Source organism: Lagenorhynchus albirostris, chromosome 2 (assembly GCF_949774975.1).
Source record: "Lagenorhynchus albirostris chromosome 2, mLagAlb1.1, whole genome shotgun sequence".
NCBI classification, from domain to species: Eukaryota; Metazoa; Chordata; class Mammalia; order Artiodactyla; family Delphinidae; genus Lagenorhynchus; species Lagenorhynchus albirostris.
Genome location: NC_083096.1, coordinates 87,488,458 through 87,514,508, shown reverse-complemented (window position 1 = coordinate 87,514,508; position 26,051 = coordinate 87,488,458). Strand labels below are relative to the sequence as shown.

Sequence of the window (26,051 nt, the reverse complement as noted above, 5' to 3'; positions counted from 1 at the left end):
CTGTTGAATCATCATTGCCTAAAACAGTGCCTTCATAGTAGGCCTTCAGATATTTGTTGAATGAATGAGTGAATGAATCTTGCTTGGATAGTATTTTTTTTTAACATCTTTATTGGAGTATAATTGCTTTACAATGGTGTGTTAGTTTCTGCTTCATAACAAAGTGAATCAGTTATACATATACATATGTTCCCATATCTCTTCCCTCTTGCGTCTCCTTCCCTCCCACCCTCCCTATCCCACCCCTCTAGGTGGTCACAAAGCACCGAGCTCATCTCCCTGTGCTATGCGGCTGCTTCCCACTAGCTGTCTATTTTACGTTTGGTAGTGTATATATGTTGGATAGTATTCTTAATTTCATAGTTAACTAACTCTTAGAGGGCAGACTAATTTCCAAGTTTTGCGAAGCCATATTGAGGACTCCAGTACTTCCAGATTAATTTTTGTTAATGGAACTTCCCACACAGAAGGCTTTGGCAGTTCTCCATTACCTTCAGAATAAAACCAGAATTGTTGTTAGCGTAACTACTGCCATCTGACTCATTTTACTCTTCCTTTCGCTTTTATTATCTCCAAATAAATCTGTTTCTGCCAAACTGGTCAGCTTACAAAACACTGTTTTTTCCCTACCTTTTTTTATTCTTACCAGTTCCCTTATTTGTAATGCCCTCCCTCTTTCTCCCACCCCCCCTACTATTTAAAACACTTTGTAGAGCCCAGCTTAGATCCCCTTCCCTGTAGTTGTCTTTAACCAGCCCAACCCATATCCATCTCCTTCCTAAAAGTTCCATGTTGTATATTGTCTATAATACTCATTTGGCAGTTTTGGTGCTTTGAATTAGTTATTTTTAAATGATTGACACATCTTTACTGAGGGCTATTGTTTGTATAAGTTGTTTTGCTAATAGTGGTAAAGTATACAAAGATTTGAAAAGCCAGGATGCTGACTGTATGCTTGTCTTATGTTATTTGTATCCACTGTGAAGATTTGCACTTAGTATTAGCTTAAGGTAGTGGCTTTCAACCTTGACAGCACATGAGAATCACCCTAGGAAACTTTTAAAAATTCTGGTGCCCAAGCTCTACCCCAGGTCTATTACATCAGAAGCTCTGTGGGTGGAACCCAGACATCAGTAATTTTAAGGCTCCCCAGGTGGTTCTAATTGTATAGCTTCTTCAGAACCAAGGCTTAAGGCAAAAGGGAATTTGTTGGCTTACTTCTTTTGCCATTCTCCTTTTTTATTTTATTTTATTTTTTTTGGCCGCGCCGGGTCTTAGTTGCGGCATGCGGGATCTAGTCCCCCGACCAGGGATCGGACCCAGGCCCCCTGCATTGGGAGCTCAGGGTCTTACCCACTGGACTACCAGGGAAGTCCCTGCCATTCTCCTTTTTGTCTTTATCTTTAGTACTCAGCTCACCTCAGTGCCTGGGACCCGATAAAGTATAGTTTGTTTTGTTTTGAGTGAATGAACAAATTGGTAAACACAAAGATTCAATAACATCTAGGCATTTGCTTAGGGAAAGAAAGTTAAGTATCTACTATGTCTAAGTCCGTCTCATGTTACCTCATTGGATTCTTAAAGTAGTGCTAGATATATGAGCAGGTATTATACTCACAGATGAAGAAACTAAGACCCAAGTAATTAAGTGCTAAAGCTGCATGTGAAACCAGATCTGACTTCCAATGATTTTGGGGAAAAAAAGTAAATTTGGTAAAAAGATATACCTTTAAGTTAGAAATACCATAACGTGCCAGATATGCACCAGATCTTAAAAGCAAAATGCTTCTTCCCACTGCATCTGTTTCCAAGCCAGCATGGGCCCTCACTGCTGAACTCTGCCTGTTTGGACTTGGCATTTGCATCATTGCTTTCTGGCATGTGAATCTCAAGGCGTTTGGGTGGATTTTCCCCTGATTTCTTAATTTGGTCCTATTATTTCCAAAACAATACTCATTGTATCTGGCCCCTTGGAACTTTTTACCTATCTGCCCACTCTCCTAGGATTGGGGGTGAGAATGTATATTTTAACAAGTCGCTTTTGTGATCTTTTCACTCACTTTAGTCCTTTTTTCTAACCCATTAGAACACTATATCTCAGACTTTTATATTTCCTCAGTTCTTGATCTAGACATTTAGGTAAATCCTCTAATTAAGCCAAATAGGGTCCTTTCCCTCCTTTCATATGTATATCAATGCTGTTTTGCATTTAAGATCAGACAGCTTTTTTATCTTTACTGAGATTGAGCCAGTACTTCTTTTTTTTGACTTAAGGCTTTGTCACTTTGAACTTCTAAATGAACACTAAAGATATATACTTGGAAATCTTTTTACCTACATTTTGGATGTATTATATTAGGATAGTCCAGAGTGAGGACTGAGGAATGATTTCCTTCTAACTCGGTGCATAGAGAAGTTGTAAATTAAAAGGGAATGGTTGGGAAAGATAACTAAAAAACAAAATAGGAGCTATTTTTTGGTTCTTAAATGTAAATTTTATGGTTAAGTATGTTGTTTTTATATACTGTTATACACCGTAAAATACAATGCTGACTACTGTTAAAGAAGATTAATCTGACACTTGTTAAAATGATAAGAAGACTTTATTCAATACTTTTGTATTAGGGGAGAGAGATTGAGTTCAGGTCTAAATAAGCAAAGACTGCTGGGCATGAATAGCCAACAAACAAGTGAGCGGGTCAGTAGGTGGAAAATTACTAACAGGAGACATCAGGGGTAGAAGGATTCTTGCTAACAGAAGATCGAGGACTTATACATCAAAAGTTGGGGACAAGGAACTTGATCAGATATCAAGAGTGGGGGAATTCTCTTTAAACTGAGAGCAGGATTCTTGCTAAGACTGGGCTAGGCAGGCCATAGACAGGATGGGGCCAAGATAAAAGAGCTAACTGAGAAGAGGGCTCAGAGAAGCCTAACTAAAGTTTGGACAAGGAGAAAGTCTTTGGCACTCCATGTGTGTTATATTATTACTTTAATAAATCTTCAAGCTGTTTTCCTTAGCATTGGTAGATTTTTTAAAAATGAAATTGCTCTACTTAAACTTGCCTGCCTTCACTACCTGTTTGTCTATATCTGACAAAACTTATAAGTGGTTACTAATAGAACAGTTTCTAAGAAATACTTGAAATGGCTTTTAAAAGAGTATACATAAAACAAATTATTTGGAAGTGTCGCCATCTTTTTTATAATGTTGATTCTAATTTAGACATATCTATGCTTTTTAAACCTTAGGCCTTACTGATAATGATAAATCAAAATAAACTATCAATATATACATCTAAAATTTTATTTATTTTTTTGGCCACGCCACACGGCTTGCAAGAACTTAGTTTCCCTGACCAGGGATTGAACCCTGGCCCTTGGCAGTGAGAGTGCAGAGTCTTAATCACTGGACTGCCAGGGAAGTCCCCTAATTGCATTCTGAATCTTTATAATATCTCCAGGTCTAAACTGGGAAAATAATATTTAGCTTATTTGGAATTTAAAAAAACATAGCTAACAGTAAGTTTATTAAGTGAAACCTTTTATTCCATATGGCCTTGGAGATCACTGAAAATGTTTTTTTTTCTGAAATTATAGCCCAAATTAAATTCTCACTAGCCTCTGGGAACTCTCTGCCAGCAGGGATTTTGTTTGATAAAGGCACTGAAACTGGAATTCTAGAGCTAGTTTGATACTGAAATACATGCATGTCAGCAGCTTGGAACCATCTATTAAATTATTGCCCCAGGCAGTTTATTGTTGATATACTGAAAGCCTTAGAAGCAGACCAAAAAAATGAACTACATTAAGGCAAGATGTATTTTAAAACGAACAAATAGCATCCTAGGGGGAGAGTGAGATGAATGGGCAAAGCACAGAGGTTTTTTAGGGCAGTGAAAATACTCTGTATGGTACTGTAATGGTGGATACATGTCATACATTTGTCCAAATCCATAGAGTGTGCACCACAAAGAGTGAACCCTAATGTAAGTTACGGGCTTTGGGTGATAAAGATGTGTCAGTGTAAGTTCATCATTTGTAACAAATGTACCGCTCTGGTGGGGATTTTAATAATGGAGACTGTGCACATGGGGGGACAGAGTAAATGGGAAATTTCTGTATGTTCCTCTCAATGTTGTTGTGAACCTAAAACTGCTCTTAGAAAAAATAGTCTTAAAATACATAATAATAATAACAGCAGTAACATCCTAAATATCTTCAAATAGGAAAAACTGTCTTAAGAAATAACATTGAATTCCATGCAAATAGAACTTTCTTACCAGGATAAGAATAAGGTATTATCTCTTTCTGGAGGAGGAATGCAACTGCTTATCCTTGAATACTTCTGGAATGATGTAGAATAAAAAAAAGTAAAATAAATATTTATGAAAGCACAATTTACAACTATTTTTTTGAAGTATAGCCTAGTTGAAAACATAAGTAAACTTTGAAAAGATGTATTATCAATTTAAAGGGAAGCAGAGGGACTTACCTGGTGGTCCATTGGGTAAGATTCTACACTCCCAATGCAGGGAGCCCAGGTTCGATCCCCGGTCAGGAGCTAGATCCTGCGTGCATGCTGCAACTAAGAAGTCTGCATGGCAACTAAAGATCCCGCATGCCACAGCTGAGACCTGGCACAGCCAAAATAAATAAATATTTAAAAAATAAAAAAAATAAAGGGAAGCAGAGTAGAGTCACTTTGAAAAACTTTTTTTGGTCAAAAAGAAGTTGTTGATATTTATAGTTGATGAAGATTGTAATGATGGAGAATATTAGGTGACTAGGACCCAAAGAACTTCTGGAAGAGAGGAATTATTTTCTCAATAATTTGAAGGCTTTGTTCAGTTTAATAATTTAAAGCAGCAATTATCTTGCTGTGACCGCTTAATAATAACTGACATTTACTGAGCCTCCATATTATATTTTAAATATTTTGCCAAAGACTTGACATATATTATCTTACTTAACCTTCACAGCAATTCTAAGAAGTAGATACTATCCCACTTTAGGGAGAGGCTGTGATTCAAAGAGATTAAGAGACTGAAATTCAAATCCAGGTCTGTCCAACTCCAGAGTCTTTATCTTTCCATTTTGCCATAGAACCTCATAATAATCTTAAAAGCTAAGCACACTTCCTTAGTGTCATCTTATTCAAAAGGGATTTTGTAAACATTTACTAATTGCCTATGTGCCGTTTACTTTGCTAGACCCTGTATAGGATAGAAAAAGAAAGCAAGGCAGTTTGCCGAAAGAAAACTTAAGTCTTTGGGAACAGAATGGTACCTATAGAACTAATTGTCAACAGCAGTTATATTTTAGGTGCTATGATAAATGTTCAAAGTATGGTAGAAGTAACAGAGGATTCTTGAGACTTTAAGTAATGGGGAATATATCTTTGAAAGAAACAGATTCTCCAACCTTGGAAAATAGGAGTGATTTAGACAGGCAAAGATGAGAGAGGCACAAACTCAAGGACAGTGTGAGTAAAGGCCCAGAAGTGAAGTCTTTAATACACTAATGAGAGAGATAAAGATTTTCATAGATACCTTGCTGGCAGAGATTTGGCTCATGAAGTATACAAAATTTAGGCAGTATAAACTGACCTGGGCCTTGCTGATAATTGGAATATGGATATTATCTAGTGAAAGATTTCTTCCTTGCCTGTCTGGAATTATCTACCAAGAATTCACAAAGAGCTGCAGTTGTTAAATATTCAACTTCAAATTCTTTTGTTAAGGAAACTATTTTAAAAGGTAGTTATGAATAGATGTAATGTTGAAATGTGTGGGGTCTGTTATTAAAAGATTATTTAAAGGAATTCCCCGGAGGTCCAGCGGTTAGGATTCGGTGCTTTCATTGCCTAGGGCCTGGGTTCAATCCCTGGTCAGGGAACTAAGATCCCACAAGCTGCGTGGCGCAGCTGCATGACAAAAAAAAAAAAGATTTGAGTTTTATAAAAATTTTGTAAATTTATTTTTCGACTACATTTTCTAAAATTTCTTACTAAAATTAACAAAATTACAAAATTAAGCAGTTTCTAGGGAACAATGGGATATATTACTTTCTCAGTTTCATTTTTAAACTTCAGTACAGATATTAGTAATATAAAAATGAAATTTTGAATACTGTAAGGATTGAGTATTTTACTTTATTTTCCTTTTTGGAGAGGTAAGAGGATAAGAAAAATGGGAAGAAACTGAAATCTAAGAAAACTTATCTTTCATTGATACTTACAGACTTTAAATTGCCCCTATTTAGGTTAGAAACATAATACAGTGCATTCCATGGAATTAACATTTTTGGAATATTTAAATATATGAAGGGGTAGAATTGTGTATGAGGCTTGAGTTACTCCCCCTTTAAAATATATATGGAGTTATATACCATTTACCGCAGATACTATCATATGAATGCTATGTACAATGAACCTGTTACTTTATGAAATAGGGACTTTTTTTTTTAAGCAGAGTGAAGTTTTTGTTCAACTAAAACATCCATATCAGTGATTCTCAATTAGGAGGGGGGCTACATGCCTCCCCTCCATGGGATATACCTGCTGTCACCTTTCTTTCCCCATCCCAATCTTGAGAATGATTGACTAAATTACTGTTACTGTGTCATCCCTCATTTGTATTGCAGCAAAAATATTTTTGCAGTCACTAGCTGCTTAGCCATTTCTCTTTCCCCTTTTGCTTGTGCCAGTGATTTTGTTTACCTCTGTTAAATTTCATCTTGTTAGTTTTGACCCAGTTTTGAAGCTGGATGATAAAATTTTGACTTTTAAAGTTATTATTTATCATTTGATTTACCCCTCCCAACTTTGTGACAACTGCAGCTTTCACAAGGAAAGCTTTGTCTCAATTCCAGGTTTAAAAACAAAATTGTAAAAGGGCTAGGCCAAATGCATCAGACCACACTATAGATAATCCTCCTGAATTTTAATACCTATTAGTACTGCATAGTACAGATGATTGTCTAGTTCAGTGCCACCCCTTTGTACGTATGTGACCTTGGACAAGGCACTTCTGAACCTGTTCCTTCATTTACAGTAGGGATAATAGTCTCTTCCCTGCCTATTTTTAACAAGCTGTTTTAAGATCAAAAGAGAGGTTATGAAAGAGTTTTGTAAACAATAAAATAGTATTCATTCATTTACATTCCTAGCTTGTGCCAGGTCTCAGTCCTAGGTATACAGCAATGAACAAACATAACAAGTTCTTATGCTGTATGCTAGGAGTTGGCAGATCTGGTCCACTGCCTGTTTTTATATGGCCTAACAGCTAATGTATTTTGAATGGTTAGAAAAAAGATCAAAAGAAGAATATTTCATGATGTGAAAATTACATGAAATACAAATTGCAGTGTCTAATGTGTTAATTAACTCAATGAGGGTAATCCTTTCACACTGTATAAGTGTATGTATATCAAAATCATCACATCGTACACTTTAAGTATCTTATAACTTTATTTGTCAATTGTACCTCAGTTAAAAAACAAAGTCTTACTGGAACACAATTATGCTCATTCATGTACAGTTGGGACAGAGATCATGTGGCCCACACAGCCGTAAAATATTTACTGTCTGGCCCTTTACTTTAGCAGTTTGCAGACCCCTGCTCTGTGCTCTTGGAATTCTTTTGGAGGTGTTGAGCAGTAAAAATAAGTATATGTTCAGTGGTGGCAAGTTCCTTGAAGAAATTTAAAGCAGGTAAGGGGCAAGAATTATGAAGGGTGTGGAGGGTACAGTAGCTAATTTATGGAAGTCAGAGAAGGGTACTTTAGTAGGTGATATTTGAACAGAGACTTGAATGAAGAGGGAAGTGAACTCTCTGATAGAAGAGCATTTCTGGCAAAAGGAATAAAAATTGCAGTAGCCCTGAGGTGGGAGTGTAGCTATAGGTCTAGGAGCTAAACAGTAGGAGAATGAGACGGTGAACCAAATTGTAAAAGACCATGGAGCACACTTTAGATTTTAAAGTGATTATATAAATATATCATTACAATTTCTATTACAGGTATTCCTTCAATGTATTTTTATGGTATTATTATAGTGACAAATCAACTTAACACTTCAAAGCCTGTCTTCAAAGACTGTCAGATGTTTATCTAATACTAAGTATGGTCATCCCATGGAGGGGGATTGGTTCAGGGACCCCCGAAGATGTCAAAATCTGAGGATGCTCAAGTCCCTTACATAAAATGGTCCAGTATTTGCGTATAACTTACGCACATCCTGCCATATATATTTTTTTCTTTTTCTTTTTTTTTTTTTTGTGGTACGCGGGCCCCTCACTGTTGTGGCCTCTCCCATTGCAGAGCACAGGCTCCGGACACGCAGGCTCAGCGGCCATGGCTCACGGGCCCAGCCGCTCCGTGACATGTGGGATCTTCCCGGACCGGGGCACGAACCCGTGTCCCCTGCATCGTCAGGCGGACTCTCAACCACTGCGCCACCAGGGAAGCCCCTGCCATATATTTTAAATCATCTCTAGATTACTTGTAATGCCTAATACAATGTAAATGCTATGTAAATAGTTGCTAATGTATGGCAGATTCAAGTTTTGACTTTTGGAACTTTATGGAATTTTTTTTTCCTCTGAATATCTTCAATCCTTGGATGCAGAACCCATAAATACAGAGGGTCGACTGTAATCCATCTTTTTTACTAACTCTCAGAAGGTAACATGGGGACTGTTGACCATGACAGTGTTTTTTTGGTTTGTTTTTATTTCTGGCTGTGTTGGATCTTTGTCGCCATGCGCGGGCTTCTCCCTGCAGCAGCTTCTCTTGTTGCAGAGCACGGGCTTTAGGTGCACGGGCTTCAGTAGTTGCGGCATGTGGGCTTGGTAGTCATGGTGCAGGGGCTTAGTTGCTCCACAGCATGTGGGATCTTCCTGGACCAGGGATCGAACCTGTGTCCCCTGCATTGGCAGGCGGATTCTTAACCACTGTGCCACCAGGGAAGTCCAACCATGACAGTGTTTTAGGACCCCATGTTGGCATCTAATGATAACTACATTTCTTTTAACTGCTCATTTAAAACTTCACCCTTGCCAAGTGTATATATCTTCAAATCTCCCCACTTTCATTTAAAATCTAGATGTTTTGGTTTCTTTAATTGGACATTTCTCTCGTTCTTGATATTCTCAGATAATTTTCTAAAAATTATTTATTGTATGGGGAATGTTGGCATGCCCCTTTTCTGCTTTTAAAAAAATTTTTTCATACAAATAATTTATATTCCTTGTACAACTTTTTGAACATAGAGATAAGCCAAAAAATAGATGAAAAGTATCTTGTAATACTACTATCAGAGGTAGTCCCAGTTAAAAGTTAGTAGCTATACATATATGTAAATATATATACTTAAAAAAAAACAGGAATACATCATTTTGCAGCCCTTTTCACTCAACAGCATGATAAATATCAACCCATGTTAACAGATAGAACACTTCTCAAACTCTTTCGCTTTCAGGACCCATTTACACTCTTAGAAATCTGGTTGTTTTTTCCCCCAGTTTTATTGACATACAGCACTATGAGTTTAAGGTGTACAGCATATGATTTGATTTACATACATCATGAAATGATTATCATGGTAAGTTTAGTGAACATCCATCATCTCATAGATACAAAAGTAAATAAATAGTTTAAAAAAAAAGTTTGCTTACGGTGAGAACTCTTAGGACCTACTCTCTCAACAGCTTTCATATATAAAATACAGCAGTGTTAACTATATTTATCATTTTGTACATTACATCCCTAGTACTTATTTATCTTATAACTGGAAGTTTGTACCTTTTGACCCTCTTTCCCCACCCCTGTCTCTGGTAACCACAAATCTGAATTCTTTTTCTATGAGTTTGTTTTTGAAGTATAATTAACCTACAACACTATGTTAGTTCGTGTTATACAGTGTAGTGGTTTGATATTTCTGTACATTTCAAAATGATTACCACAATAAATCTAGTTATGGTATGTCACCATATAAAGATTGTGCATGAACTATAACCCTTAATAGTTATTGATTATATTCCCCACACTGTACATTTCATACCAGTCACTCATTTATTTTGCAACTGGAAATTGTACCTCTTAATCTCCCTCACCTATTTCTTTCCTCCCCCCACCCCCTCCCTTCTGACAACCACCTGTTTGTTCTCTGTATCTGTTACTCTTTCTGAGTTGTTTTTTAGGTTCCACATATGAGTGAAATTATATAGTATTTGTCTTTCTTTGACTTATTTCACTTAGCATAATACCCTCTAGGTCCATTCATGTTGTTGCAAATGGCAAGTTTTCGTTCTTTTTTATGGCTAATATTCCATTGCATATATATGTGTACACACACACACACCACATCACATCATTATCCATTCATCTAGGTTACTTCCATATCCTGGCTATTGTAAATAATGCTTCAATGAATATAGAGGTGCATTTATCTTTTCTACTTAGTTTTTTCATAGAAATTGAGTTTTGGTTTTTGTTGGTTGGTTGGTTAGCTTTTTTGTTTTCTTTTTTTTTGGCTGCACCATGTGGCATGTGAGATCTTAGTTCCCTGACCAGGGATTGAACCCGTGCCCCCTGCAGTGGAAGCACGGAGTCCTAACCACTGGACTGCCAGGGAATTCCAAGAAATTGAGTTTTTATTTATGTGGCTTGTATGTATTATATTAGATATTAAAACTTACAGATTTTTAAAACAATTCATTTTAATATAATGACAAATTTATTGCATATTAACATAAATGGTTAGTGTTTTTTAAAAAAAAACTTTTTTTTTGAAAATGCAGAAAGAATCAGTAGAAAAAGTAGCATTGTTTTACATTATGCAGATCTTTTAAGTATCTCCATTCAGTTTGTTATGCTGTGTTGTCTTAGTTTGTACATATTGTTCCCTCCACGGGGAATGCTGTCCTTGGTATCTACTCATCCTCCAATCCAGCTCAAATATCACTGCCTTTGAAGGTCACCCCAACCCCTCCTTATATACATAATGTAGAGTTGATTGCACCTTCCTTTGTGCCTCATTGTGCCTTTTAATGTTTTCTATATTACTATCTAGGTGACAGATCCTTTGAGAATAGTGACAATGTCTTATTCAGTATTTAATCTTTATTTACTGACTCTTCTCTTCCTAGCTGCTCAGTAAATGTTTGCTGAATGGATGAACTGCTACTTTTTTTTTTTTTTTTTTGCGGTATGCGGGCCTCTCACTGTTGTGGCCTCTCCCTGTTGTGGCCTCTCCCGTTGCGGAGCACAGGCTCTGGACGCACAGTCTCAGCGTCCATGGCTCACAGACCCAGCCACTCCGCGGCATGTGGGATCTTCCCAGACCGGGGCACGAACCCGTGTCCCCTGCATCGGCAGGCGGACTCTCAACCACTGCGCCACCAGGGAAGCCCAAACTGCTACTTTTTTACATGCAGAGTCATTTCATCCATTATCCAAATGACTGTTTTTCAATTATGGAAATTCCATCAGATTTTATAACTTTTGAAAATTTGTGGATAGTTTCATAAATATTAGTAACTTGAACTTTCAATTTGGTAACTTTTATGCATTCAAACGTTAATAAGTACTATGTAAAATATGGCTGTGGCTTTTTTCTTTTAAGGGAAATTGCTTTTGGGGTAGTATATGAATATATTTTTGAATTACACACACTTAATTTTGCTTGACTGAGGGGAGTTTCATAATTATGTAAGGATTATGGGACATGCACCTTGACAGAAAGTGGGATAGACCATAGCTGCTCAACAGACTTGCCACAAATAGACTAAAAAAATAGGTTTGCTATTCAAAATAGGTTTGCTAATTTCTTAAATAAGTGATTGACACCAACAGTTGACAAGTACAGTAATATGATTAAGTGTACATGCCAGAGCAGATATACACAGTTGGAAATCCATATTGGAACTATTAGTCCTGTGTAATATAATTCTCATGAGTTGAGCAGCATTTCTTACTTCCTAATTAGAACCCCTCTTTTTATTTTTGTTGCTCAGTTAATTTAAGAGCTTTATGGAATATTTCCTCTTAATCTCCACCAGTTTTCATCCCAGAAAAATAATATATTAGTGACAATTACCCTGTCACATTAGGGTTCTCAAACTGTATGTGCATAAGAATATCCTAAGGTGTTTGTGATACAGATTCCTCATACTTGCTTCCTGATGGTCCACATAAAAGTTTTGTCTTCTAAGTCTTAAGAAGTCATACAGAATTTTATAGCTCAAAGAAATTTTGCAGATCTCCTAATCTCTTTTAGGAGTAGGATTATTATGAGGAAACTCAGAACCAAAAAAGGTTAGCAATGTTTCCAGAATCACAAATCTAGTTAGTTACTGGACCAACAGAGCCAGTAATTAGAATCCAGGTTTCCATTCTGCCTTGTTCCATGAATCGGTAGGCCTTTCTTGACTGAAAAGGTAAGTTTGGCTATGGAGCAGCTTTTCTTTTACTCTTTTTAGAATCAGAGCAAAGTCACATAAGATCTTCCATATAAACCTAGGGATTCTAAAGTTGTAAAGTATTTCTATCTTTTTCTAATTCTCTTCTCAATCCCAGCTTTATTTTCCAAAGATTCTTAAAAGTCTTTTTTTTTTCCCCCTTAAGAATGGTTTGACTTTGATGATAACCTTAATTTGACTGGGTCAATAAGAACTTAAAGTTGTTTGAAGGAAATGGAAGAAGTCAACAGAGGATGCCTATCTGGAAAGTAGAGCTCAGTTTATTGTCAGATATACCATGTTCCTCTTTGCCCCTCATCAGTGAGTTGATCATCTTTATACTCATCACATCAGAATTTTCAGTGTCCTTTCTCTCATAGTGTGTTAGAATTATACTGAGAGACCCATTTGAGGTCAGTCATGTTAACATTGCTAACATCATTATTACATATGTAGAGATACAGATATAGCTAAATGATATTCCAAATTGTTTTTTTCCTTCAATATAGGTTTGTATATTCTTTGTATTTCATATTTTACTTGATGAGAGATGAGAGACTGATTTGTATGGCAGACTGAGTACATGGTTTTACCTTACCTTTTATGCCAAAACTTTTAAAATGAAAAAGTAGGAAAAAGTGGAATGGGAAGAGAAATAAATTAGTAATAGTTTAAGTAGTGTCATGGGAGGATATCTATTTAAGGAGCAAGAAGGGAAGAACTCAGAACAGTCTTGGAGTGGATTAGTTGGGGAATTGTTCTCTAAACTTACTGGACCACTTGGCTCCTCCTTTCATTCCCATTTGGGCTAAGCTGCAGACGAATAGTATTTGTCCTCAGAATATAGCAATGAGAATGAGCACTGGGAGCAGAGAGGCAGGGCAGTGCCCCAGGGAGCCTGTGGCCTTAGGAGGCTCACTCAGGAGGTAATCTGCTCACACATTCTCGGCAGCAAGTCTACTCTTTCCCTCCCCTACAATCAAGGAGACATGCTTCAAGTAAACAGAACAGGCAAACTAAATTGAATTCAAAGAGGAGCAACAAACATTTGTGGAAAACCAGTACCATGAAAGAGAGGCACCAAACTCAACAAACAGTATATCTAAATTCTTAAGAAGCAGTCAATAAAACAAGACTTTAAAATAAGTATAGTTAATAACCGCAAGGAGACTGAAGAGATTATTGCACACACAAGAAATAAAAAAAGTCTTGGAAATTAAAAATAGAACAGTTAAAATAATTGTCTGAAAACAAAATGGGCACAGCTGAAGAGCATGTTAGTGAGTTGAAAAATGGAGCTGAGGAATTCTCCCTACACAAGGCATAAAATGACAAAAAAGGTAAAACAGGAGAAAAAATTAGTTATGCAGGTTAGATAATAACATTTCAGCATCCATCTCTAATCAGAGGCCCAGAAACAGATTGACAGTAGTGGGCAGGGGAGGGAATCAGAATGAATAACAAAAGAAATATTTTCCATGGCATTTTTAGGACCTTTAGTACAGTGCTGAATAGTTTAGGTGACAGGAGTCATATTTGTCTTGCTTTTAAAATTAGTGACACTGCTCATGTTTCATCATTATTGAATAAGCCGTAAAATTTTAGTAGATAACGCTTTATAAAGTTAAGGAAGTTTATTATACTAAAAACTAGTAGTTTTGTTATTGTTTTATGATATTTGGATGGGTGTTGAATTTTGTCTTTTTTCCAGCATGATCACAAGGTTTTGCTTTTAATTTGTAAGTTACATTGATTTATCAGTATTGAATCATTCTTGCATTGGGATAAACAGCATAAACACAAATTGGCATAATACCAATTAGCTAATATTTTATTTAGTTTTGCTGGTGTTCATAAATGAAATAGGATCATAGCTTTCTCTTTTTGTGACTGCAGTATATTTTTTTTTTTTTTTTTTTTTTTTTTGCGGTACAAGGGCCTTTCACCGCTGCGGCCCCTCCCGTTGCGGAGCACAGGCTCCGGACGCGCAGGCTCAGCGGCCATGGCTCACGGGCCCAGCCGCTCTGCGGCATGTGGGATCCTCCCGGACTGGGGCACGAACCCGTGTCCCTAGCATCTGCAGGCGGACGCTCAACCACTGCGCCACCAGGGAAGCCCCCGACTGCAGTATATTTTGACCAAAAATTGATCATTTAGCTTTTTAAAAAGAAAAATTCAAAATTAAAGCAGCATGTGTATCCCCAAATTAGAACAAATCTGTATTGATAATAAACACTTTGAGATGTTTTGTGAAAAGAATATCTGAAGGCTCCTAAACGTTTGTAAGGTTTAAACAGGAAATTATATTTCAAGGGATGTGATAAAAATTTTGTTATCTGTTAATTCCTTCCTCTCTTATATGCTACTCTTCTCCTTCCCCTCTTATATGCTACTCTTCATAATTCTTTTACTAAAAATTGTATTTCTGTTTAGGTACGCATAGCTGCTAAATTCATCACTCACGCACCCCCAGGGGAATTTAACGAAGTGTTCAACGGTGAGTAAAGATTCGTACTTAGTTATTTTAAACCCTCCTTAATCACATACGAGCACTTATTGAGTTTGCTATCTCTTTTAATCCTTATAACATTATAGATATAGCTAAGGAAATCAAAATTCAAAAAGGTTAAAATAATTTAGCCCATATCACCCAGCTGGTAAGTATCAGAGCAAGGATTCAAACCCAGGTCTGAGTCAAAAGCATGCTCTTAACCCATACATTAGGGTACCTATCTTATGTGAGAAAAGATTTAAAGTAATTTAATACTGATAAATGTAGAAACAATGTTTAATTGTTTTATATCATTATAAAATATAGCTTAAATCTCTTCAGTGCTTTTACTCAGGAAGTGCCATAGCATAGGACATTTTCTAGAGCCACTGGGGCTGAACTGACTGTATCTGGGAAGCTTGTTAAATATACAGATTCCAATGTTATCCTCTTAAGATTCTCATTCGTTAGATCTGGGGTAGAATGGGCAATCTGTTTTATCAAGTTCTCCAGGTGATTCTGAGTCACAGCCAATTTGGGAACCACTATTCCTATATATTTACAATCTTCCATTCTATTTACTATGTTAACACAACTTACAGAATGAAAAATGTAAATGAGGCATTATAACGTGTTAATATCAATCATCATAATCCTATTTTAAGTTATAAATTTCATCTTAAAGTTCCCCTTAAGTAAAATCATAATCTTTGTGCATCTTGGTTCATTTTAGCAAACATTTATTTTGAAATTCTAGTTTTACATTAGAAGGTTACCTGCTTAAAATATCATATAATAGAACGTATAGACTACAATTCTGTGGAAGGAAGCCTGTGGAAGGAAAACCACATTCACAGAAACACAGACAAAATGAAAGGAAAGAGGACTTCGTACCAGATGAGGGAACAAGATAAAACCCCAGAAAAACAACTAAATAAAGTGGAGATAGGCAATCTTACAGAAAAAGAATTTAGAATAATGATAGTGAAGATGATCCAGGACCTTGGAAAAAGAATGGGGACAAAGATCAAGAAGATGCAAGAAATGTTTAACAAAGACCTAGAAGAATTAAAGAACAAACAAACAGAGACGAACAATACAATAACTGAAATGAAAACTACACTAGAAGGAATCAATAGCAGAATAACTGAGGCAGAAGAACGGATAAGTGACCTGAAGACAGAATGGTGAAATTCACTGCTGCAGAACAGAAAAAAGAATGAAAAGAAATGAAGACAGCCTAAGACACCTCCGGGACAGCATTAAACGCAACAACATTTGCATTATAGGGATCCCAGAAGGAGAAGAGAGAGAGAAAGGACCTGACAATATATTTGAAGAGATTATAGTCGAAAACTTCCCTAACATGGGAAAGGAAATAGCCACCCAAGTCCAAGAAGTGCAGAGATTTCCAGGCAGGATAAACCCAAGGAGAAACACGCCAAGACACATAGTAACCAAATTGATAAAAATTAAAGACAAAGAAAAATTATTGAAAGCAACAAGGGAAAAACAAAAAATAGCATACAAGGGAACTCCCATAAGGTTAACAGCTGATTTCTCAGCACAGACTCTACAAGCCAGAAGGGAGTGGCATGATATATTTAAAGAGATGAAAAGGAAGAACTTACAACCAAGATTAATCTGCCCAGCAAGGATCTCATTCACATTTGACAGAGAAATCAAAAGCTTTATAGACAAACAAAAGCTAAGAGAATTCAGCACCACTAAACCAACTCTACAACAAATGCTAAATCAACTTCTCTAAGTGGGAAACACAAGAGAAGAAAAGGACCTACAAAAACAAACCCATAACAATAAAGAAAATGGTAATAGGAACATACATATTGGTAATTACTTTAAACGTGAATGGATTAAATGCTCCAGCCAAAAGACACAGGCTCGCTGAATGGATACAAAAACAAGACCTATATATATGCTGTCTACAAGAGACCCACTTCAGACCTAGGGACACATACAGACAAAGTGAGGGGATGGAAAAAGATACTCCATGCAAATGGAAATCAAAAGAAAGCTGGAGTAGCAATACTCATATCAGATAAAATAGACTTTAAAATAAAGAATGTTGCAAGAGACAAGGAAGGACACTATGTAATGATCAAGGGATCAATCTGAGAAGAAGATATAACAATTATAAATATATATACACCCAACATAGGAGCACCTAAATACCTAAGGCAAATGCTAACAGCTATAAAAGAGGAAATTGACAGTAACACAGTAACAGTGGGGGACTTTAACACCTCACTTACACCAATGGACAGATCATCCAGACAGAAAATTAATAAGGAAACAGGAGCTTTAAATGACACAATAGACCAGACAGATTTAATTGATATTTATAGGACATTCCATCCAAAAACAGCAGATTACACTCTCTTCTCCAGTGCACACGGAACATTCTCCAGGACTGATCACATCTTGGGTCACAAATCAAGCCTTGGTAAATTTAAGAAAATTGAAATCATATCCAGCATCTTTCCCAACCACAACGATATGAGATTAGAAATCAATTACAGGGAAAAAAACATAAAAAACACAAACACATGGAGGCTAAACAATATGTTACTAAATAACCAAGAGATTACTGAAGAACTCAAAGAGGAAATCAAAAAATAACTAGAGACAAATTACAACGAAAACACAACGATCCAAAACCTATGGGATACAGCAAAAGCAGTTCTAAGAGGGAAGTTGATAGCAATACAAGCCTACCTCAACAAACAAGAAAAATCTCAAATAAACAATCTAACCTTACACCTAAAGGAACGAGAGAAAGAAGAAGAAACAAAGCCCAAAGTTAGTAGAAGGAAAGAAATCATAAAGATCAGATCAGAAATAAATGAAATAGAAACAAAGAAAACAATAGCAAAGATGAGTAAAACTAAAAGCTGGTTCTCTGAGAAGATAAACAAAATTGATTAAACATTAGCCAGACTCATCAAGAAAAAGAGGGAGAGGACTCAAATCAATAAAATTAGAAATGAAAAAGAAGTTACAGGGGCTTCCCTGGTGGCACAGTGGTTAAGGATCCGCCTGCCAATGCAGGGGACACGGGTTCAAGCCCTGGTCCAGGAAGATCCCACATGCCGCGGAGCAACTAAGCCCGTGAGCCACAACTACTGAAGCCCATGCGCCACAACTACTGAAGCCCATGCACCTAGAGCCTGTGCTTCGCAACAATAGAAGCTACCGCAATGAGTAGACCCCACGCACCGCAACTAGAGAAAGTCCACGCACAGCAAGGAAGACCCAACGCAGCCCCCCCCCAAAATCAATAAATAAAATAAATTTTAAAAATAAAAAGAAGTTACAACAGACACCACAGAAATACAAAGCATCCTAAGGGTCTACTACAAGCAACTCTATGCCAATAAAATGGACAACCTTGAAGAAATGGATAAATTCTTAGAAAGCTATAACCTCCCAAGACTGAAAGAGGAAGAAATAGAAAATATGAACAGACCAATCACAAGTAATGAAATTGAAACTGTAATTTAAAATATTCCAACAAACAAAAGCCCAGGACCAGATGGCTTCACAGGTGAATTCTATCAAACATTTAGAGAAGAGCTAACACCCATCCTTCACAAACTTCCAAAACATTGCAGAGGAAGGAACACTCCCAAACTCATTCTACGAGGCCACCATCACCCTGATGCCAAAACAGACAAAGAATACTACAAAAAAAATTACAGACCAATATCACTGGTGAATATAGATGCAAAAATCCTCAACAAAATACTGGCAAACAGAATCCAACAACACATTAAAAAGATCATACATCATGATCAAGTGGGATTTATCCCAGGGATGCAAGGATTCTTCAATATACGCAAATCAATCAGTGTGTTACACCATATTAACAAATTGAAGAATAAAAACCATATTTCATCATCATTTCAATAGATACAGAAAAAGCTTTTGACAAAATTCAACCCCCATTTATGATAAAAACTCTCCAGAAAGTGGGCATAGAGGGAACCTACCTCAACATAATAAAGTCCGTATACGACAAACCCACAGCAAACATCATTCTCAATGGTGAAAAACTGAAAGCATTTCCTCTATCAGGAAGAAGACAAGGATGTCCACTCTCACCACTATTATTCAACATAGTTTTGGAAGTCCTAGCCATGGCAGTCAGAGAAGAAAAAGAAATAAAAGGAATACAAATCGGAAAAGAAGAAGTAAAACTGTCACTGTTTGCAGATGACATGATACTATACATAGAGAAACCTAAAGATGCCACCAGAAAACTACTAGAGCCAATCAATGAATTTGGTAAAGTTGCAGGATGAATGAATGCACAGAATACAAAATGAATGCACAGAAATCTCTTGCATTCCTATACACTAACAACAAAAGATCAGAAAGAGAAATTAAGGAAACAATCCCATTCACCATTGCAACAAAAAGAATAAAATACCTAGGAATAAACCTACCTAAAGAGATAAAATACCTGTATTCAGAAAACTATAAGACACTGATGAAAGAAATCAAAGATGACACAAACAGATGGAGAGATATACCATGTTCTTGGATTGGAAGAATCCGTATTGTGAAAATGACTATACTACCCAAAACAATCTACAGATTCAGTGCAATCCCTATCAAATTACCAGTGGCATTTTTTACAGAACTAGAACAAAAAATCTTAAAATTTGTATGGAGACACAAAAGACCCTGAATAGCCAAGGCAGTCTTGAGGGAAAAAAATGGAGCTGGAAGAATCAGACTCCCTGACTTCAGACTATACTGCAAAGCTACAGTAATCAAGACAACATGGTACTGGCACAAAAACAGAAATATAGATCAATGAAACAGAATAGAAAGCCCAGAGATAAACCCACGCACCTGTGGTCGACTAATCTATGACAGAGGAGGCAAGGATATACAATGGAGAAAAGACAGTCTCTTTAGTAAGTGGTGCTGGGAAAACTGGACAGCTACATGTAAAAGAATGAAATTAGAACACTCCCTAACACCATATACAAAAATAAACTCAAAATGGATTAGAGACCTAAATGTAAGACTGGACACTATAAAACTCTTAGAGGAAACCTAGGAAGAACACTTTTTGACATGAATCACAGCAAGATCTTTTTTGATCCACCTCCTAGAGCAATGGAAATAAAAACAAAAATAAACAAATGGGACCTAATGAAACTTAAAGCTTTTGCAAAGCAAAGGAAACTACAAAGACAAAAAGACATCACTCAGAATGGGAGAAAATATTTCCAAACAAATCAACGGACAAAGGATTAATCTCCAAAATATGTAAACAGCTCATACAGCTCAATATTAAAAAAAACAAACAACCCAATCAAAAAACGGGCAGAAGACCTAAATAGACATATCTCCAAAGAAGACATACAGATGGCCAAAGAGCACATGAAAAGCTGCTCAGCATCACTAATTATTAGAGAAATGCAAATCAAAACTACAATGGGGCTCCCCTGGTGGCACAGTGGTTGAGAGTCCGCCTGCCAATGCAGGAGACACAGGTTCGTGCCCCGGTCTGGGAAGATCTCACATGCCGCGGAGCAGCTGGGCCCGTGAGCCATGGCCACTGAGCCTGCGCATCCGGAGCTTGTGCTGCGCAACGGGAGAGGCCACAACAGCGAAAGGCCTGCGTACCGCCAAAAAAAAAAAAAAAAAAAACTACAATGAGGTATCACCTCACACCAGTAAGAACAGGCATCATCAGAAAATCTACAAACAACAAATGCTGGAGAGGGTGTGGAGAAAAGGAACCTGCTCGCACTGTTAGTGGGAATGTAAATTGATACAGCCACTACTATGGAGAACAGTATAGAGGTTCCTTAAAAAACTAAAAATAGAATTACCATATGACCCAGCAATCCCACTACTGGGCATATACCCAGAGAAAACCATAATTCAAAAAGACACATGCACCCCAGTGTTCATTGCAGCCCTGTTTACAATAGCCAGGTCATGGAAGCAACCTAAATGCCCATCGACAGACGAATGGATAAAGAAGGTGTGGTACATACATACAATGGAGTATTACTTCGCCATAAAAAGGAGCGAAATTGGGTCATTTGTAGAGATGTGGATGGATCTAGAGACTGTCATACATAGTGAAGTAAGTCAGGAAGAGAAAACCAAATATTGTATATTAATGCATATATGTGGAATCTAGAGAAATGGTATAGATGATCTTATTTGCAAAGCAGAAATAGAGGCATAGACGTAGAGAAGAAATGTATGGATACCAAGGGGGAAAGGGGTGGGGAGGGAGGAATTGGGAGACTGGGATTTACACATATACATTATAGTTACTACGTATAAAATAGACAACTGATGGGAACATACTGTGTAGCACAGGGAACTCTACCTAATGTACTGTGGTAATCTAAATGTGAGGGAAGTCCAAAAGGGAGAGGATATCTGTATGTGTACGGCTGACTCATTTTGTTGTGCAGTGGAGGCTAACACAACATTGTAAAGGAACCATCCTCTGATAAAAATTTTAAAAATAATTTTAAAAAAAAGAAGGTTACCTGCTTAGTTAGAGGAACTGTGTAATGTTCATTTGCACTTGGCTCAGAGCCCCACAAATTGTGGAACAATTTCCACTGGTAAAATCAATGATGCAGAGCAAAAGTAACTAGGAGAACATATAAATGTTATTTACAAGGAGTGAAATAATACAATAGAAGTAAATCAAGACACTCTTCTTTATAGACTTGTTTTTTGGATATTTGAGTAGTAACACCAAGAAAAACAAATGCAGCCTTTCTTCGCCTAGTCTATCTTCCATATTGACCAAATGTAAATTTTCAACAAAGAGCTTTTAGAAATACTCCTACGACTTGAACTTTATCCAGCTGATTAGCTCAGATAAATCCTTGACTTAACAAAAATTAGTGGTCTTTGTAGTTAGAAGTACATTGTTGTATTTCTGACAACTGAATGTACTTTATAGGATTATCATGAGAGTAATTGATACCAAAGCATTAGATTGAGTTGGCAAGCTACTTATGACATGATGGCTGGTTTTTAATGGCATGCTACACGTTGGCCTCTGCCAGCCCCTTCTTTCAGAAGCTCTAAGAGTCAGTTGCCTTTGGCTTATAATCAGCCTTCTCTCTTGGAGTTAATGCTTGGTAGTTTCTTAGTAACAAGGACACACCTCTTCCAAAAGAAAAGTGACTAGACTCTTGACATACAGCTTTTTAAAAAGATTGTAGGCCCCACATTAGATTCTCTAAAGAAAAATGTGTTCAGTAATTTCACTGCCACTGACTGCATTGTGCCCAGCTTTCTTGGTCTGATGTTACAGAAAAGCCTACAATTCTTAATCTGTTTTAAAAGGATTCTTTAGATACAAATAAGTAGCCCTAACTGTAACCTTCTGTAAACCATGTTTTTCATTTGCTATGAAATTCCTTGAGAATTTATTGTTGGATTATTATACCACAAATAATTTTGTGTAAATCTGTGAACATTAGCATCTGTTTGTGTACATTTTTAGAATTTCTACATATGCAGTACATCCAAAGACTAATCTTGCAAAGCCTGGTTTTCTAAAAATCTAATCTAGAAATCCGCTAAAATTTCTCCAAGTTTGTCTTCTACTGAACATTTGAATTTTAACATCTTTAACGTTGTTTGCCTCCTCAGATGTCCGGCTACTACTTAATAATGACAATCTCCTCAGGGAAGGGGCAGCACAGTAAGTATCTTTCTAAGTCCACTTACTTGTTATTCTAATATTGGGTAAACTATGTTGATAGTAAACTAGTACCTGAAAACTAAGTTTAAAATACCTCAAAATAAAGCAGTTGGTTTTTAACGATTTTAGGTTTTTTTTTTTTCCCCTTGGAGAAAACATGTTCCCCCAAAATGTTGTTTACTTCCTTAAAGTTTATTTTATATGGTCTTATTTTTATTTTTGCCTAGATTTTCCCTGTTAAAGCAGGTTTAGTTCTTTTAGTTCAGGCTGAATTTTTTTATAACTGCCAGTTATAGAAAGATTAGGCTGCTATTGAGGAGTGATAATGTTTCTCAAATTGCAAAAAAATAGCAGATATTCAGAACGTACCTTAATAGAGTTAACCATAGAATAATTGCATTATTATTCTACCCAATCATTGGCTCCTTATCACTGTCAGGCTAACTAATATTTCTAGAATATCATTTTCATTTTGTCCTTGTCCTCAAAAACATTAGATTGGTGGTTGGTTGGTTGGTTGGTTTTCTTGTCTTCTTCAAATCTAAATACTATCTAGCTTTCTAGGGCCCCTGTTCTCTGGCTTTATCACTACTGTTCTTTATTCTTCAATACAAAGTAGTCTTTCAGTTACTGTCTATCCAACTGGCCCAGAGTTCCTCTGTAAAGAGGAAATCAGAATAGGATAATGACTGGGCAAGTGTGGGGTGGGGAGATGGAACAAGGATTTTGATGCAGAGCAACAAATAATTATTATTAAGCCATTTGGTGTGATACATAATTTGTTTAGATTTTAACTGTAGAAAATGGTTTAAGAATTGCTGCCTGGGAAAGTCTTCTGCCCTGTCCATACTGCTTTTTCAGAACTCATTTTGGGACCAGATCCTACAAACCTAAAATTTGCACAGCATCACTATAATTGCCATAATGAACGATACCCCAATTATACATTCTCTTTCACTGTTCTGTGAACTACCTTTTTCTTCTTTATTTTGGCTGTGCCACATGGCATATAGGATAGTAGTTCCCCAACCAGGGATGGAACCCGGCCCCCTGCAGTGGAAGTGTGCAGTCCTAACCACTGGACTGCCAGGGAATTCCCTGAACTATCTTTTATATTTATTTATATATAATTCTTTTCTCTCCTTCTTCTCCCTTTAAAAAAAAAAAAAACAGTGCATTTGCCCAGTATAACATGGATCAGTTCACACCTGTGAAGATAGAAGGATATGAAGATCAGGTAATAGTTGTTTCTATTAGATAGACTGTGCCTGGAAAGTAGTAGAAATACTATAAAACAGATGTCTGAAGATAAGATGCTGAATAAATTCATGTCTTAGTATTCTTAGCTTTTGTAGGTATTCTACATATTAGGAAATTCTTCCTCCCTCTGAAAATACTAGGAGTTTCTTTGAAGAGAGAGCTGTCCCTAACAAGAACAGTAAAAGTAAAAGGAATTGAGTTTTACACAAGTTTTCCAGCTGTCTCTAATTCTCCTTGGTAAGAATAACAGGAGACATTATATTTAACAGGAAAACAAGAATTCCTGTTCCAGTACAGGAACAAAGCAAATACATATTCCCATTTTTACCACAGTTATTAACATTATATGAAAGGGCTTTACAAATTCATTAATGTACACTTCAAAGGCAATATGGCACCAAATAGCAAATGCCTTTTAAAAGTCTGAACCCCCTTTGAACCCACAAGTCCATAGAATTTATCCTAGGGAAATAAGTATATAAATGTGTAAAAAGATTATTTGAAGCAAGGTTTATGATAATGAAAAATTGGGAACAATCTAAATGTCCAACGTTAAATTAAATATCTATAAAGCAATTATACTCCAATAAAGATGTTTAAAAAATTTTTTTAATAAAATAAATAAAATATCTGTAGGCCAAAATCCTATGTAACGATTGAAAACTGATAGAAATATTGAACTGGGAATATGTTCATGATATATTAAGCTAAAACATAAAGCAATATGTAGCATTATGCTAGTTTATTTTTAAATAGATATTTAAATGAACAGTTATACTATATTAGAATCTGCATCTTAAATTCTGTGAAAGGTACATCTTACTTTATATGCCACTAAGAAAGAGAAAATACTGTCAGTTAAACTATGACACAGTCCTAAGATGCTGTCAAGTTTAAGATGTATCCCATTTTACAAGATGTTAAATCATGAGGGGAATGTATGCATCTTTAGACTCAGAAATAAAGTAGTATATAGATGTGCATAGAAATGGAAATGTGGGAAAATATACACCAAAATGTTAACTCTCTATGTTGGGATTACAGGATTACCGTAATATGTTTTGTTGTTGTTTTTTGTTTGTTTTAGTTTATATTTGTGCTTATCTTTATTTTCTCAATGGAACTAGATTAATTATAAGTATAAAAGACAAAAAAACACTGAAAAATAAATGATAAATATTGCTTACAGTTGATATTGTATACTTCACTAATACAGCAGAATTATTGAAATAATAAGGTCTGTGTCCAGATATATGATATAAGAACATTCCCATATACATGCGGTAGCCAGCTTAAAAATATCGTCAAAAGGAGTTCACATTCTTAGCCACAACAACAACACATTACCTAGACATAAAAGGAAAATATGGAAAGATGTTTGAGTTATTAAAGTAGATGCCATCACTGCATATAATAGAAAATCAACTACAGTGGGTTAACTAAATAGAGACTATTTTTGTCACATAAGAAGTCCAGAGGTAATATTTTGGGATGTTATGGCAGTTCCATATCATCAGAGACGCAAGTTGCTTCTAGCTCTCTGTTGTGCCATCCTTATGTATGGTTTTCATTATCATGTTCTCAAGATAGCTGATCCATCTCTGGGCACTGAATGCATGTTCCAGGAAGGAAGAAGGAGGAAGGTGCAAGAGGTGCTATTGGCTGTTCCAGAAGCACCTTCCACTGATAAATTGTTGCCAGAATGCATATCACTTTATCATTCCTAGCTGAGAAGTGTTGTCTCTTTAGTTGGACATATTGCCTTCTTGAAAACCTTTGAGGTTCTATTAGTAAGGAAAAGGGAGAGAATGGATATTGGATAGGAAACAAGCAAGAGTCTGTCACACAGTTCATACATACCCACCCACACACACATTTTAATCAGAGAAATGAATGGAAAATTAAATAGATGTAAATGCCACATTTCTGAATAAGGAATATAAATAATATGGAAAGTTTATCCGATTTAGAAATATAAATAATATGTGAAGCTTTTTCAAATAGATTCCATACAATTCCTAATGACAATTGTAATAGACCATACAGGATTTTTCTGATCAAGAACAACAATGAAGGAAGACTAATGCTAGCAAACATAAAGACATAAAGCAATGAC

At 36.3% G+C, this 26,051-nt stretch overlaps 1 protein-coding gene across 2 annotated transcripts in view; it reads left to right on the top strand.

Annotated features, from left to right (window-relative positions):
• Nucleotides 1-26,051, top strand: part of CAPZA1 (capping actin protein of muscle Z-line subunit alpha 1) — a 48,132-nt gene that overhangs the window by 9,027 nt on the left and 13,054 nt on the right. For both annotated transcript variants that reach the window (XM_060139346.1, XM_060139347.1), the window contains 3 exons: nucleotides 14,895-14,958; nucleotides 22,624-22,675; nucleotides 23,849-23,912. In XM_060139346.1, coding sequence (XP_059995329.1) covers nucleotides 14,895-14,958; nucleotides 22,624-22,675; nucleotides 23,849-23,912 — 180 coding nt within the window. The remainder of the gene's footprint in view (nucleotides 1-14,894; nucleotides 14,959-22,623; nucleotides 22,676-23,848; nucleotides 23,913-26,051) is intronic.